At 31.7% G+C, this 17,752-nt stretch overlaps 1 protein-coding gene across 2 annotated transcripts in view; it reads right to left on the reverse strand.

The window, feature by feature from the left end:
* LOC123294919 (glutamate receptor ionotropic, kainate 2-like) overlaps positions 1–16,393 on the reverse strand; it is an 81,863-nt gene extending 65,470 nt beyond the window's left edge. For both annotated transcript variants that reach the window (XM_044876114.1, XM_044876115.1), the window contains exons 1-6: positions 16,372–16,393; positions 16,006–16,197; positions 9,235–9,586; positions 4,427–4,895; positions 1,867–2,088; positions 1,591–1,797 (exon numbers count right to left, since the gene is read on the reverse strand). In XM_044876114.1, the coding sequence (XP_044732049.1) occupies positions 1,591–1,797; positions 1,867–2,088; positions 4,427–4,895; positions 9,235–9,586; positions 16,006–16,180 (1,425 nt within the window). In that variant the 5' untranslated portion in view covers positions 16,181–16,197; positions 16,372–16,393. The remainder of the gene's footprint in view (positions 1–1,590; positions 1,798–1,866; positions 2,089–4,426; positions 4,896–9,234; positions 9,587–16,005; positions 16,198–16,371) is intronic.
* Positions 16,394–17,752: the final 1,359 nt, after the last annotated feature.

The following is a 17,752-nucleotide window of genomic DNA, read 5'->3' on the forward strand; positions in this document are numbered from 1 at the left end:
CAAATAAATTATTTATCATTTAGTGACAGAAATTGGTAATAAATTGAGACTCTTTCGGAAGAAAAATTCCTATTCTTCTAAAAGACTTTCAGAGTTAATCAGATATTTTATGAAAATTTAGTTATTATATATTTTTAGAAAAATAAAATAAGAATAAGACTTTTTCAGAATTAATCAGTAAAATTAAAAACATTCCACATTTTCGAAAAATCAATTATTGTAGGTTTTACTTTAATCATTATTGAATACTAACAAAAGAAAAAAAAGGAAAATAAAAATTTTCCAGGAAATTATTTAGAGTTGTTTTTATTTATTTATTACCTCTGCAGAGAAACCAATATTATTGTGCAAAAGAAAAATATATTTATAAAAATTAATTATACATAGTATGTTACACTTTACATTTATTCTACCTATTACATATGTACTTAATAATTTATTTTTATATTAAATATATGGTCATTCGCACAAGAGAAATGTCGACATCATGTGTATTGACTGTATGTTTATTGAATATACGTACAGTAAATATGGTTTCTCGCGAGTGGTTATAAATAAGCCAGAACACTCCAAATAATTTCCTGGAAAATTTTTATTTTCCTTTTTTTTATTAGTATTCAATAATGATGAAAGTAAAACCTTCAATAATTAATTTTTCGAAAATGTGGAATGTTTTTAATTTTACTGATTAATTCTGAAAAACTCAGAAAAAGTCTTACTCTTACTTTATTTTGCTAACTAAAATTTCATAAAATCTCTGATTAACTCTGAAAAAGTCTCATAGGAGAACTCAGAATATTTCTTCCGAAAGATTCTTAATCTATTACCATTTTCTGTCATTAAATGATTGATTAATAATATATTTGATATTTCCAGACTTTTTCTGACTTATTCAGAGATAGTTTTACTTCACATATTCTTTCTCTGAATTTGAAAGTAAATATTATGACTTCCAGAACAGATTTATTTCCGCAAGGGTTTGGGTGATACTTAAGTAATATGTTTACACCTTTTGAAAATAAGGCATCGTAGAGTTTCCTATTTTCATTAGAACTCGAGATATAAGCGAAAATGTATAAAAACTATTATCTCGAAATTTTTGGATGACATTTATTTTCATAAATATTTTTGAAAAATTCTTTCGAGGGGCTACTTTTAGAGAGTAACATTATCTGTTTTCACAGTTAAAACTGCGAAAATCGTTGCCTAACATGAATGGTTGCGTTATAAATAATTAAATTGTATAATGTCGTTATAAACATCTGAAAACGGCATTGATTTTCGTATTTAGCAGATAAAAATACGTCGAAAAACAAAGGTAGTTTTTGTGGACCTCAACTGGACACGAAAACCCTCTCAGCGAGTGTACTATACGTAAAAATGTGTTCTTATATGTAAAAAAAAAACAAATTCGTTTTGTTTCAAAATAAAAAATATTTCGGTTTTTTATGAGTTTGTTCCTCACTTTACTTTACTTTTTAAAATTCTTTTCAAAGAAATTAAGTTTAAAATAATGTCTTCAACGCATTCAAATATGAAAATTGAACATGGATAGAAAATCATATCCCCCAAACCTAAGTGAATACCAACCCCATCCATAACTTCTCTTAACATTCCTTCCCATTCGCCGGTCTTCTTATTTATCGATCCATAATTATTATCTTCTTGTATAGCATATATGTAATTAAATCCTAACATTAAAGATAATTCATGAATTAAATCAATTCCAAAACCTTCATATCGATCGTTTCCAGTTAATTTGTCTGCTGAATCTTTTAACATTCCATAAGGTTTACTCTACAAATACATTCGGACATTAGCGGGTTTAGTTTTAGGTGAATTTTTTCACAATTGGTCGATACCAACCAACGCTGTTAATACAAGAAAAGTTTTGTTTTTAAAATTTGCTACTTGTTCGCTTTCATGATGAGCCACTTGTGTGCGAGTGATGTTTAACCCCTCTGTTGAATTCCATGTACCAATTTTTTGTAATCCGTTGGATGTTAATTCTACAATTTGTAACATAAAGTCGGTACGAAATCCTTGGTGATCAAATTTGAGAATACCGGATAGGCCTTTCCAGTTTACCTACAATATGTTGAGTATTAATATCGGTTAAGATACTTTATTACCCAAAACACTTGAACTTGACCCAAATGTCCCTCATATTTATTCGCAAGATTATACTGAAATTCATACGTAATTCGCACCTAGCTCAAAGTTGGTAGAATTGTTCAAAACACCATCAAAAATTAAAGTGCATCAAATAAAAAAAAATTTAAGTAAAAGTTCCAGTTGAAATATTTCTGCATATTTTCGTTTTTTTTCGACTTGCTAGCTTCAATATTGATCGAGATATGCCAATTTTAAAATATTTTTGCTCATTCAATCAAATTAAAAAGTATCTATCTTGTAAACCGTTAGAGATAGAACAAAAGTTTAAATGTAAAAGTTATTCCGTATAAAAAAATTAACAACTTTTATTTGAATCATTTTTTCGTCAAGATCACTGTTTATCCGTGAGGGCGCAACTTAGGAAACGCAATTTGGTGTCCATTTTCTCTTATAAAAAAAGGGTGTTTCGCAAAAAAAAAATACTTTTCGCAAAAATTTAGAAATTTTCGAAAATTTTTTAAAGTATTTTCTAGAATTTTTTGTTCATTCAATCAAATGAAAAAAACCATCTTGTAAACCGTTAGAGATAGAGCAAAAGTTTCAATATAAAAGTTATTTCTTTAAAATACTTTCAAAAATTTCGAAAATTTTGACTTTGGTGTCTAATTTCACCAAAACTATATAAAAAAAATAACTTTTCACAAAAAGAAAACCGACAAAAAATTTTTCCAAAATAAATTAAAATGCACTAAAAAGTAAAAATATAACGATAATATAATGTACCTAGTTAAAATTATTGTTTTTTTTTTTTTTTTTTTTTTTTTTTGAGTCGGTGTTAGCCAAGTAATGTAGCAAATTGTTCTGTCAGAATTGTGTCCTTGGCTGACACCGACTCCAAAAATAACAATAATTTGAACTACATTATATTATCTTTATTTTTTTACTTTTTAGTGCGTCCCTGGTGGAAAAAATATTTGAAAAAATAACAAGTCTCAGGAAACTCTGAAAAAGTCTTAGAAACTTTAAAAAAGTATTAAGAACTCTGAATAACTCTGAATTAGATTAGTCCGAAAACGTTGAGAAATTCAAAGTTCCTAAGACTTTTTCAGAATTTCTTATTCTTTCTTCAAATATTTTTTTCCACCAGGGGTATTAATTTGTTTTGGAAAAGTTTTTCTTTTGAAGTCGGTTTTCTTTTTGTTTAAAGTTTTTTTTATATAGTTTTGGTGAAATTGGACACCAAAGTTTTTTTCCTTTTTTCCTAAGTTGCACCCTCACGGGTAAACAGTGATTTTTACGAAAAATGATTCAATTAAAAGTTGTTAATTTTTTTATAAGGAATAACTTTTACATTTAAACTTTTGTTCTATCTCTAGCGGTTTACAAGATTGATACTTTTTAATTTGATTGAATGGGCAAAAATATTCCATTTTAAAATTTTCTCGTCTCGGTCGACTTTGAAGCTAGAAAGTCGAAAAAAAAATGTGCAGAAATACTTCAGTTTCAGATGCTTCATATGCAGAACTTTTTTTTAATTGATGCATAGTTTTTTTGTAATTTGTAAAAAACTGATTAAAACCCCCCAACTACCCCCAAAAAAGGGGATTAGGTTCGCCCCGGAGAGGTCGTCATTTTATACTATATACATATGAAATATATCATAGTATCTTAAGTTTAGTCCCAAATTTGTAACGCTTAAAAATATTGAAGAAAATTTTGGTATAGGTGTTCATAAAATTACCTAATTAGTCTAATTAGTCCATTTCCGGTTGTCTGTCCGTCTGCCTGTCAACACGATAGCTCAAAAACGAAAAAATATATCAAGCTGAAATTTTTATAGCGAACTTAAGACTTAAAAATTGAGTTCTAAGTAAGAGCCATCTTTTAAACCGTTAGAGATAGAACAAAAGTTAACATTTAAAAAATGTTCCTTATACAAAAATAAACAACTTTTGTTTGAAAAATTTTTTGGTCAACTTCACTGTTTCCACACGAGAGTGCAAATTACGTTCAAATTTTATAGTATATATTATATGGGAATATCAACTATGAATGTGTAGCTATCTAAGAGTGTAAATCTTTCTTTACTTAAGTAAGTGACGACAAAAATTAAACGATTGCGCCCTCAACACTGTCCATACATGGTATTTATACAATTAACTTAGTCAATGGTTTGTTTTTACTTGTTTTTATGAAGTTTTTACAACCTAATAAACAATTGTGTAAAATTTCAAAGATGCATTTAATTTTTTCTTTTAGGTATTTATTTGAATTGTGCTATATGCGGCCTTAAGCCATTCCCTGAACTTACCATTCTCATATAATTAATTAAACTATATCCATGCTCCCAATTATCGAATTCATCACAATCTAGTGGTCGTGTTCTTATGCTATTCGATTGATTTAATTGATGCAAAGCCTCGGCAAATATAAATACCGCATCATACATTAATGCGCTATCTAATGTTAGTTTCTCTTTTTCCAATGATTCTATTAGTGTCTCACCACGTCTTTGTTCAAATTCACGCCACAACATTGTAGCTTGTTCAACATCATCATCCTCTGGATCAATCATTCGTACCCCAGTAATATTTGCACCACCATATTGAAATGGTTCTAAATCGATGGTATGCATATCCAAAGTTGTAATAATGTAATGATAATGGTCTGATATCATTCCCACTTGTTGTGCTTGTGTTAATATTTTGAATAGATCATATCCCGCACTTTCTACGATAAAATAACGCTCACCATTTTCTTTGACTTCTTTTAAAATAGATCTGGAAATTAAAGTTATAGTCGCATCAATGATTGTTTTTATTCGGGAGTCCTCAATAAGCTCCGATTTTTATGATTTTTTTTTTCAAAATGATTATTTTTGTATTTAAAATCAGAAACATTCCAGAGGGGGGGAGGGAATAATTTGGAAGAGAATAGGCAATGTTGCGACTGATATATATCGACGCCCAGCCTAAATCGCTATTGATAGAAGTTTCAAATTTCGAGACGATGTTGATTTTATACTGTAGATGCTACATAAGAAAATTTTTCGAAATTCATCCCCTAAAAGGGTGAAATAGGAGATGCAAGTTGTTATTTAGGAGTCCCTAAGAATGCCTATTTTATGTATTCCTTTATCCGACTATTATTATTCGGCGTGGGAACATTCCGCTAATCACTCAACCTCGTATTCCACCAATATACATCAAACACAAAGTTTTTTTAAATAGTCAGACTATTCAATGTTGGATTCGTCACATCCACACAAAGAGAAAATTTATAGTAAACTGTAAGTAAACTTTGAAGTCACTAAAAATCGATTAGAGTTCATTTAGGATTGAAATGATTGAAAATATCACTGGTGGAAAAAATATTTGAAGAAAGATTAAGAAATTCTGAAAAAGTCTTAGGAACTTTGAATTTCTCAACGTTTTCGGACTAGTCTAATTCAGAGTTCTTAATACTTTTTTAAAGTTTCTAAGACTTTTTCAGAGTTTCCTAAGACTTCCTTAGACTTAAAAAAGAATAAGTCTTAATAATTCTTAGGAAACTCTGAAAAAGTCTTAGAAACTTTAAAAAAGTATTAAGAACTCTGAATAATTCTGAATTAGACTAGTCCGAAAACGTTGAGAAATTCAAAGTTCCTAAGACTTTTTCAGAATTTCTTATTCTTTCTTCAAATATTTTTTCCACCAGGGCAGGGATTAGTTTGCCAATTAACGTAGAACGAATTTTAGCGTAATTACATTTTCGAAATTATGGTCCTTAATGTATTCAATATTTAGTACCTTTAAACTAAATATTTAAAAGGAAAAAATTAATGCATCTTTGAAATTTTCCACAGTTGTTTATTTATTATTTTATAAAAACTTCGATCGTAAATTCGACCTTTCAGGGGCTTGCCTAACCCCCGTCATAGAGGGATAGTTGAGGTGGTTTTAATTAGTTTTTTACAAATTACAAAAGAAACTATGCAGTAAGTAAAAGAAAGTACAAATAAAGTTATAGCTGAAGTATTTCTGTACATTTTTGTTTTTTCTTAGTCTTTCTAGCTACAAATTTGACCGAGATATGCCTATTTTAAAATAGAATTTTTTGGCTCATTCAATCATATGAAAAAGTATCCATCTTGTAAGCCGTTAGAGATAGAACAAAAGTTTAAATATATAAGTTATTCCTTATAAAAAAAATTCATTTAGTGGCTATGTGAAAAATTCTAGAAAAAAAATATTCCAGAAAATTTCAAAATTTTGAAAGTAATTTTGAGACGACCTTACGGGTAAAAGGGGATGTTTAGAAAAAAATTTTCCAAACATAAATTGTTTATCTTTTTATAAGAAATAACTTTTACATTTAAAGTTTTGTTCTATTTCTAACGGTTTATAAATTTTTTTTCATTTCATTGAATAGGCAAAAAATTCTGGAAAATATTTTCGAAAATTCCAAAATTTTCGCAAGTATTTTCTGGATTTTTTTTTAGAATGATTCACAAAACCGCTAGTTGAAGTTGACCTGAAATTTTCACACTTTTTTTAATAATTTTGGAGAAAATTGACACCAATATTTTTTCCTAAGTTGCGCCCTCACGCGTAAACATTGATGTTCACGAAAGAATGATTCAAATAAAAGTTTTTAATTTTTTTATAAGAAATAACTTTTATTTTTAAATTTTTGTTCTATCTCTATCGGTTTACAAGATGCCCTTGCGGAAAAAATATTTGAAAAAAGAATAAGTCTTAATAATTCTTAGGAAACTCTGAAAAAGTCTTAGAAACTTTAAAAAATTATTTAGAACTCTGAATAATTTTGAATTAGACTAGTCCGAAAACGTTGAGAAATTCAAAGTTCCTAAGACTTTTTCAGAATTTCTTATTCTTTCTTTCATTTGATTGAATGAGCAAAAAAATTCTATTTTAAAATTATTTATCTCGGTCAATTTTGAAGCTAGAAAGTCGAAAATGAACTTTAGCTAGAAATTTTATTTCAATTTTTTTTTTATTAAATGCATACTTTTTTTGTAATTTGTAAAAAACTGATTAAAAGCTCCAGCTACCCCTCAAAAGTGGGTATTTTATAAAGAACTGTGGAAAATTTCAAAGGTGAATTTATTTTTTCCCTTTTACTTTGATATTTACTAATTAGTTATATTAAAGAACTAATATTTAACAGCGAATAAAGAAGTCAGAAAAACTCTTAATAATTACCAACAAGTTTTTATATTTCTTACGAGAAATATTAAATATGACAAAACCTACAGTAATTCTGAAAAACTATTATAGAAATGACTCTAAACTTGTAAGAATGCAGTCTTTAAGCTGTTTAGTATATTTTACATCACTTTATACTTTTCGGAAATTTTTTTTATCTTACTCATCCCTTGTGGAAAAACAAAACTGTAAATAAGTCTGAATAACAGTTCTTAAAGTTTTACTTTCTGTTAAAAACTCTTTAAAAAATTATAAACTCTTAATAACTTTTAATAAGACGTAATAAGTCGGAATAATTCCAAGATTTCGGACTCTGTCAGAAGAGTTATTCAGAGTTAATAAAACTTACTAAAAAGTTAATAAGAGTTAGTAAGACTTGTTAAAACTTTAAAAGTTATTTTTTAAACTGATAATTTCTACACTAGAATTAATATTTTGATTTTATGGAAATTGGATAACCTTATTCGGAGCAAAAAGTGTCTCGTTTTAACTTTTTTTATTATATTAAACTATTTTTTTCTAACGATGGTTTACACGTTATATTTAAGCGTTTTTTTATTCGTAGTGTGCGTAGTCATGGTAGGGACAATAAAATCAATGCCAGCGCTTCCAGTGAAAAATTTTGGCGTTAAAGGGGGCTGTTATTACTATTTTGCAGTTCTTTACATGTTAATGTTATAGAAATGTCAAATTAAAATTATTGTAAAACACGAATTAATTAAACTTAATGCATTAAAAATTGTGAAAATAAGAAATGAAATTGCACAAATATTATTTTTCAAATGTAAATTATCATAATTAATTATTTAAATTTGTGAGCATCCATACAATTCTATAATTAAAGTAGTGTATCGTTACCATGGAAATGAAACTCACGCACGGAGCGAATATGTGCTACATAACTCTTGTATATGTATATATTTGCCTATCTCAACTAGAATATCACTATTTCCTTCTACTATGTTAGATCTTTGTGTATTATTCGCGGAGTTAGTTTTATGAAATTTAAGGTATATTATATTGTTTCTTAGGTATTATCAATTATCATGACTTCTAGGATATACAGCTAAGATCAAACCCAAAATGTTGAATGCGCCCTTCTGATTCAATTTATTAATTTTTTAAATTATCTAAGAGGAAGAGATCTATCCATTACTCATCGTAGACATTTTAAAATTGTCCCTAGAGAATTAAGTATCCAGCATTAAATTAATTTTTGCACACAGGAATGTTATTCGCAATACAAATATTACCAAAGATCAGAATTTCAGTCATCTCTGTTCTCAGCTGCACAATATTCCAACAGGAAGTTTTAAAGTTAAAAAACTCAAATTAACTCTTTATACAACCGCAAATAAATATTTTTAAAGGAAATTCTTTAAAAGTACTAAGAAGTCTTACTAACTCTTTATACAGTCACAAAAATTAAAAAAAAAAACTTTTAAATTTTTAACAAGTCTTACTAACTCTTATTATAAAACTTTTTAGTAAGTTTTATTAACTTTGAATAACTCTTCTGGCAGAGTCCGAAATCTCGGAATTATTCCGACTTATTACGTATTATTAAAAGTTATTCAGAGTTTATAACACTTTTTCAGAGTTTTTATGAGAAAGTGAAACTTTCAGAACTGCTATTCAGACTTATTAACAGTTTCGTTTTTCCACAAGGAATTCTTCTGGAATGGTTTTTTAGAACACTGCAAGACTAAATTAGACTATCAGTAGAAAATATTTCACCAGGGTAATACGAAGAAAGCAAGGGCAACATGTTTGCACCTGTCGAAGATGTTGAAAGTTAAATTCTTTCGATAGTTGTAAAGATTCTGCCCTTTGCTTCTACTAATTATGCTATAAATGATTTTTGATTAATATAAACAGCAGACAATAGACTGTCTTTAAAGAATAACTTTACCTAATATTTCCATCACCATTATAAATGTCTAATTTTCGTACAACAACACTGTAACCTTTTGGATCATATAATTTTAATAATGCATTAATACGCGGTAAACTCTCATCCGTGTCATATAAAATTGTAAACGATGTCCATTTCATTACATGTACCAAATCGGAATATACACGAGCTAACGTTGGCGGATATGGATGTAAATTTATCATACATGTACCACGATTCGGTAAATGATCACGTCGTGTTTCTATATGTGGTATTTCCATTAAATCACACATTGATTGTACATAGCCAGATGACAGACCAGCAGTTGGCCCAAATAAACCAACAATACCTTTCTCCAGTAATTCACAAACTGAAATAAAATAAAATCGAAATAACAACTTTTGTTTTTAAATAGATAGAAAGTTTGTCTTAATACGGATGAGTTGCAAGAAAAGATTCTCAACCGATTGTAAAAAAAGAGGTTCAGACGGATTCTTGTTTTGATTGAAATGTATCATAAAATGTAAAATAAATTTGACCTGAATCAAATGTTTTCCACGTACGCTTATTAACTTCAATTACAAATTTTGAATGCATCAATACAAATAAGTTTACAGACTAACATTTTCTGAGTATAGGTATTGAGTGAATAATTGGGGATGAAAACGAAACATTTCATGCTTAATGCTTTTATGAAATTTCACTGAGAGTACGTCAGTATCGTCAGTATCTGAGAGCGCTTGCGTTTGTTGTATTTACTAGTGCTCATTTAAAAAAAAAAATTAAAATGCTATAATGTTCAGAACCTTATATTTTGCAACTGCGCACATTAAGATCTTATATTGGTTGTGCGCATAGTTTGATCTCATATAATAGTACTGCGCAAAGATTGATCCTAAATATTTCAACTTCGCATAGATAAGTCCCACATTATCATTTTCGGAGGGTAGAGTACAGATTAAGCTCTGAATTTGCAGTTATTCTACGTTGAACGCAATAAACCGCATCTTTTTAGCTTGTAAAGAAGTAAATGGGTGGTCGTTGGGGGTGTTTTTTTTTTTCATTTTCAAGGAGTTGGCGATGAAAAAAAAAGTTTATCATATAACCTTATTAGGTTCGAAAAATTCCCCAGCAATTACAAAAATCTCATCTTTCGAGCATGAATAGACATTAAAAATGACTAGGGGTCTAATTTTTTTTTTTTGCGGGTGGCGTAATTTGTAGCTATTTAGCGTCGAATACAAAAAATATCATTTTTCACAGTCTCCAAGAACAACCATTTTGAGCTCCGTAAGCGAAAATTAGTTCAATTTGTTAAGCGATTTTTTCCTCTTATAAGAATTTTTAGAAACGTTATTCTTCCTTATTCGAAAGTCTTTTCCGCAACAAATACTATTTTTAACCAGAAAAAAAAACTCGCCAAAATAAGTGAAGAAAGCCGTAGTGATGCCAAAAAATGTTGCATTTGTTTTTCAATGGCTGCCCTAAAACACGATAATGCAACATTCGTCAAAGTTCCAAAACAAAATGTATTTTGGTCTAGCAAATAATGATGGCCAATTCGAATGTGCCATAAAATAATTTAAGATGACTGTAAATTAAGTCAACAGTTTAAGTTCCGTAATAATAATTGATTTCATACCTTTCATCTTCTGTGTAGTCAATATTAAGAATCAAAGGAAGTATTTCCTTTTTTATCATGGTTGAATAGAGAATTTGACCTTTCAAATGATGTATCACATACCATTTTTGAACTACCCCCTCGAAATCTAAATCGACGTGTTTTCAAAACAATAATCATATCTTTGTTTCGAATTCTTCCCGTTTATTTGCGAAACCCCCTTCTCTCGTCGAGAATCCACCTTCAATAGAGCAAATCGATGGCTACTGGCGAGATTTATATGAAAAGTCGACTAGTGTAGATAAAATATAAGACCAATCAAACTGTTCAAAGGGTTCTGAAACGCGCGCCTAGCAGAACAAGCGGTCCTAACATCTGTTACCGCTGATAGTATCCCTTGCTTTCAAAGGCAAGAAGAATCATTCGGCGCCTGGCATGGATGCTGTGTCCAACTTCATAACCATAGAACCGGTTTGGTAGATGATATACGAGCAACGCGGCTCAAAACGAGGTATATCAGGTTGCAAAGATAATCTTCTTGTTGATAGATGTATCTGTCAAGACGCCCGTCAAAATCAACGCGACCTGAGTATGGCCTGAGTGGATTATAGGAAAACATTTGACACTACCTCTCACCAACCTCTATTGGTGCTGCTCAAATGTTTGGAAATTCACCCCGAAATCATCAGATGCATCGGAGAGCTGCTACCTTTGTGGAAGACCAAGTTTACCATTAGATGTGTTAAACGTACTGTCTCAACAGATCTGGTAACGTATAAGCGTGATGTCTATCAAGGCGACAGCCTTAGCCCGCATCTATTCTGCATCTCCCTTATGCCCCTTTCATTGCGCTTGTGAGAAGAAACTGGTTGCCGTTGTGGTATCCCGATAGATAGGAAGCATCAGGTAACTCATCTATTCTATATGGATGACCTGAAACTTTATGCTTCTTCTGAGAGCAGTCTATCTCAAGCTCTCAAAGCTGCCCATCAGTACACGAAGGCTATTGGCATGGAATTCGGACTCGATAAATGTGCCGTCATTCATTGTAAGCGGGGTCGTGTCCCTGATTACGATGCAGACGTGCAGCTCACAGATGGAAGCATCGTGAAACATCTCGATGAAGAAGAGCTCTACACATATTTGGGTGTCGGTAAAAACCACATTAAAGGTGTGTCTACTGTCAAGGAAGCTCTTCGTGGCAGGTATAGGCACCGTCTTCGACAAATCTGGCAATCAGAATTGTCTGGGATCCATAAGATCCGTGCTACTAATATGCTTGCAATACCCATCCTTCTCTATTCTTTTGGTTCCATCAAATGGACAATAGAGGAGCTTAAGGAACTTGATAGAGGCACTCGCAAACTCATGAACGCCAATCGTAGTTTGCACCCACGTGCTTCTGTACCTCGTAATTACCTCCCACGCCAGCAAAGAGGTAGAGGTCTCCTATCCGTTGAATGTCTACATGATAGGGTAGTTTTAGGAATAGCTTGTCAGGTCATAAATAGTTCTGACCCTCTTATGGTACTCGTGCGTGATCATGAGTTACAGGGTAAAGGAGCATTCTTGTCAAGAACGAGAAATTTATTATCTTCTGGAATTTCTCGTTCCCAACTACCAGCCAGCTCTCTGCTACTAAGCCTGATATAGTGCTCCAGGATATCTCATCTAAGACTATGTACGTCATCGAGTTTTCTGCGCCTGCAGAAACGAACATAGACACGAAGGAGGAGCAAAAACGTACTAAATATCTTGATCTCTTACAAGAACTATGACAACTACACCCTGGCTACTCAGTCAAAATAGTTGTCCTCATTATCGGTTGCCTAGGCGGAATTCGTCCCACTCTCGAGACGAATCTATCTCAAGTTCCGGTCTGCAGGTCTCATCTTCGTCACCTTCTCTCTTCTATGCAGAAGGCTGTCATTATAGGCACCCTTCGTACATTGAGATCGCATCAGACTGTCTTCAAGTAACAGCCCTTGAAGTTTCTTTTTCTTTTCCTATTTTTTTTCTTTCTTTTAGGAGGTTCCACATCACTGCGGTGCAGGGACGGAGCCAGCTTGACCAGGACATTAGACAGACTTACGTACCCCCGACTCGGAAGACAGACGGACCAACGGACGTCTATTAATTACTATTGCGGGTAGTTAACTGCTATTGACTACTATTGCGGGTAGTTAACTGCTGAACAAAAGTGGGGACAAGTAAGGGTAATGGAAGTGAAGACTATAGAGCGGTAGTCTTTGTTTTTTTAACATGGGCTTACTTTTATTTTTAAGTAAAAAAAAGGAACCCAATTTTTTGTTTAGTGAAGTCAAGCATATTATAAGTACTTATAAAATGTAGCTGCATGCGAGGGTAGTGACCTCCCCGGTCGAAAGAGGTAGGTCTAATTGTTTTAGAAATAGGAGTAAGGTTTGTGATGAATGGGCAGGCTAAGCGAGCGGGCTAGACATAGTATAGCTATTAATGAATTGGAGCTGCAGCTAATGAAGTTTAATAATCGCTGATCAAAAGCTATAATCAAATAAATTGTAGATGAAACGAAGATCACCGGGGTCATTTGGTGTATTTATAGTTTTACAATATTGAAATCATCCTTCATATGTAAACTATGCGTTTCTATGTTTTATAGACTAGTAATAATTTCAGAAAATCGAACTTTTAGAAGCATTTCACATTACTTTTTTGTAAAAGGTCTCTACCCCCTATTTCGACCCTGTTGAATCAGAATATGCCGGTTGCCCAACCGAAATCTCGACCAGAAGTGATATATTCAAGATGGCGTCCAGATGGTGCCGAAAGCCGAAATCGGGGCAGTAAAGCCCCCCTTTAACTTAGGAATGCGTCCGAAATGTGTAATTATACGTTTTTGAAAATACATATTAACTTTTAATTTAAGTACAAAATATAAGATAATACTTGGTGAAACAAAAACGAAACCTTATAGGAGCTTACAGACAAATTGCTGGTGTATCTCTCCAGAATTGAGACAGCTGCGTTTTTAGGGAGTACACATTTTTACATACGGCACATTTGCTTTTCTACGCACATTTGCTTTTCTACAAAGGCTCTTACAGTGATAAATAACAACTGCTGGGCTGGACTAGGTATGGAATCATTAACGCCCAACAGCAGTCTTTCGGGGGGGGGCAGAGAAGGCCTGGGAATATGGGAATTCTTCCATATACAAACCTGAAATTATAAATAAATATATTAGATACCATTTAATACCGTTTTTACCGTCTTTCATGAAAATATTCAGGGCAACTTACTGGGCAATGACATTTTGAAGTGCAGCTGAAGCACATCTGATCTGGTTTTCTTACAGCTAAAAATAAAATTGTTCATTAAAACCATTTTTGACGTACCGGATACAATTTGACGACAAACGTCTCTACGTTTTTGGCATTGTTCTCATCCAGTGGCGAGCATTCAAATCCGATCAGTAGTTTATAATTTTCGAAGAAAAACTTCCAGGCGCTTATCTTTGTAACAGATGCAAGTTTGGACGTTGAATCACAAAAACATTCTAGATGATTGATTTTTTCAGGTGAAAGTTGCTTGTAACTGTCATGCACTGGAAAGTATTTTGCATCCTACGTAGTGACGCTAATACAATTTGACGACAAAGTACGTAGAGACGTTTGTCGTCAAATTGTATTAGATACGTCAAAAGTGGTTGTAAGTTTGTTTCCTCTGTCTTATGAAACAATTTTTCAAACATTTTTTGAGTCGTCCTGGATATTTACATAAAAAATGGTAACAACGGTATCTAATATATTTATTTATAATTTCAGGTTTGTATATAGAAGAATTCCCATCTTCCCACGCCATCTCTGCGGACACCCCCCCCCCCCCCCCCTAAAGACTGCGGCTGGTCGTTGTTGGCGTTCAACTTGTGTGTCAACTCATGACGTTAGATTCTATGCCTAAGTTGTGCCTTGAAGCTCTTATTTATCACTGTGAGAGCCTTTGTAACACGAAGAACAGCAGCTGTAGGAAAGCAAATGTGCCGTGTGCAAAACTGTGTGCAAAAGTGTATACTCCCTGTAAACGCACCAGTCTCAATTCTGAGTAGACACAACAGCAATTTTTTCTGCAAGCTCCTGTAAGCTTTCGTTTTTGTGTCACCAAGTGTTGTCATATATTTTGAACATGAACTAAAAGTTAAGTTAAATGTTGTTAGAGCGCAAATTTTAAATCTTGATCGCCATCTTGAAAAATTCTAACCTATAATTTTTTTAAGTATATTTTTGAGTTTCCCATGCTCTTAAACGTGTAATTGTACATTTTGAGCGCATTCCTCAGTCAAAACGGGGCTTAACAGCGCCGATTTCGAGTTTCAGCACCATCTTGGCAGCCATCTTGAATATCTCATTTCCGGTCGAGATTTCGCTTGGGCAACCGGCATATTCGGACAGAGCAGGGTCGAAATAGGGGGGAAAATAACTTTTGTACAAAAGAAATATGAATTTTATGGCTATTCTAGTAGTTTTATTTCTAAATTTTGTCTATTTTATTAAAAAAACACCAACATACGCCAACATATAAGAGAAAAAAGACTCCACCATACAAGAGAATCCACTTCATCGGACCATGAAAGGATTTTGATTAAAATTAATTTGCTTAAAAAAATATCAAGAATCAAAAGGAATTGATTTATTATTATCTTGAAAATAATTAGCAATACTAAATTAATGACGACCATATATATATTTGCAAAAACAACCCTTTTGAGAGAGATGCTTCACTCACTTATTCTTATAAGTTGATAATTACCCAACAAATGCTGTAAGTGATTCTTCACTAAAATGTCTACAACTAAGTGCTTTTCCAAATGTTTTACACTTATATGTATACTTATTTTTTTATAAATAGGTGCGTTCGGATAAGCTCGCACTCCTTGGTAATTCTTTCATTCACGTTCGGAATATGTCTAAGTTAAGCCCACCAAAAGTTATCTATTTTGAAGCATTATATTAAAAACAAGACTTAAGAAATAATCTGTAATTTCGCAACATTTTTTTTTAAATCTTGAAAACATGAAGCTTTATTCAATGACAGTTACCCATCGTGGATGTGCAAAAAATTTCATTCAAAAACTTCCCCGATAAATGCGAACTGACAGAAAATATTATTAAGAATAAGTATTAACCTACCTGTTCGAGAAATCATAAACAAGTTATCATCAGCTATAACTGAAGAATCTGCAACTAGTTCATGCCATGGTAATACAGCAGAAGGCTCTTCCTCATTTCGCGATAAAGTGCCAGCTCGTTGCTCATTAATTGCTTCAGCAGCTAATTGAAATATCTTATTCTGATCTTCGGACATTTGATCAAATAATCCAGCTTTTGATTAGAATAAAATTTTAGTAAAAGATGAAATAATGGAAAAATGTAGATTTGAAAATAAGATTTGCTTCTCTCAAAAGCCAAACCAGATAATTTTAAGTATTTATTTATTAAAATTTAAAAAAATCAAAGGAAATGGCTTCATAGAGTGACGCATTTTGTAATACGCACCGATACGAATTTCATCTTTTTTGTATCCATACGCAATTGGATAATTATATATACATAAAACTAAACACATAAATTTAATACACAAGCTCTTCATTTTAACCATTATTAATTAACTCTGCATTTTACGATAAAATTTGTTGAAAAATGCATTAGAAAATTTTTCCGACCTAGAAAAGAAAACAAAATTTTAGACCAAAACTTTTTTTTAAACATATTTCTATTTAAATAATGCATTTTCACTTTCTGATTAACTAATACGAGATGTTATAAGGCAATACGATAGTTGCCTGATAAAAATGTTCAATACGCATAAAAATGTTATACGCATAAAAATGTTAAACTAGACTTGATACCATGACAAAATTCGAAAGAGAAATTAAGAGTGATAAAAAAACGAGGAAGTTATAAGCATTCAAAGATTGTTGCCTTCATTCAAATACATTCATATAGCAAAATCATCATACATTCTTTTAGCAAAACCAAGTATTTTGTATTTTATATTTAATATCTATGGTGATATCGAGCAATGACGTCACTTATCTATATCTTACTCTTTGTTTAATTAGGAATTTTAAACGTTCATATTTTGCGTACTTTTGATTTTCAAAAACCAACTTCACTTTTCTGTCCGTGCAATGAGCAGTTTTCTTCACCTGAAGTGAAAAAAAAAAAATTAGTCAACATGCCTATTGTTGAAGATTCAAAATTCGAGCGAGATGAAATCGAAACGAATATCGAAAACCATTTTTCCGTCTATAGTGTAGACACTGAGTAGGTTTCGTATACATTTACAGGTCCAACCGAACAAGGAGTGTATTTCGACCTATTTTGACCCGCTGAATTCGAATTTTCAACTTGCTCATCGTTCAAAGTGGGGGAAATTTTTTTAAAACAAATTAATTGTTTATACAGCCATAGCTCCTAAACTATTGAAAATTTTAGTAACAATTATGTAATATTTTATTTTACATGAAAAGACAAATATTACGCAGGTATGATTTAAATTATAAACAAAAATGATACTGCATTTTTATCGGTGTCAGGTGTCAAAAGTTTAAAAATTTTTGAATTTGCAAGAATACTTTTTGGATTTTTGTCAATAATTTTTACAAGGATAGCTGCCTACAAATTTTCATCCCTCCATCTTTTATATTTTTGGAGAAAATCGACACCAAAGTTTTGCCCTAATTTGCCCCTCACGGGTAAACAGTGATGTTTATGAAAAAATGTTTCAAACAAAAGTTGTTTAATTTTTGATAAGGAACATTTTTTACATTTAAACTTTTGTTCTATCTCTAATGGTTTACATGATGGGTCCTACGGACCCAAGACCCAATTGACCTATGATGCTCACTTACGAACTTGATCTCACTTTTTACGT

The sequence above is a fragment of the Chrysoperla carnea genome, chromosome 3 (genome assembly GCF_905475395.1).
Source record: "Chrysoperla carnea chromosome 3, inChrCarn1.1, whole genome shotgun sequence".
Classification (NCBI taxonomy): domain Eukaryota; kingdom Metazoa; phylum Arthropoda; class Insecta; order Neuroptera; family Chrysopidae; genus Chrysoperla; species Chrysoperla carnea.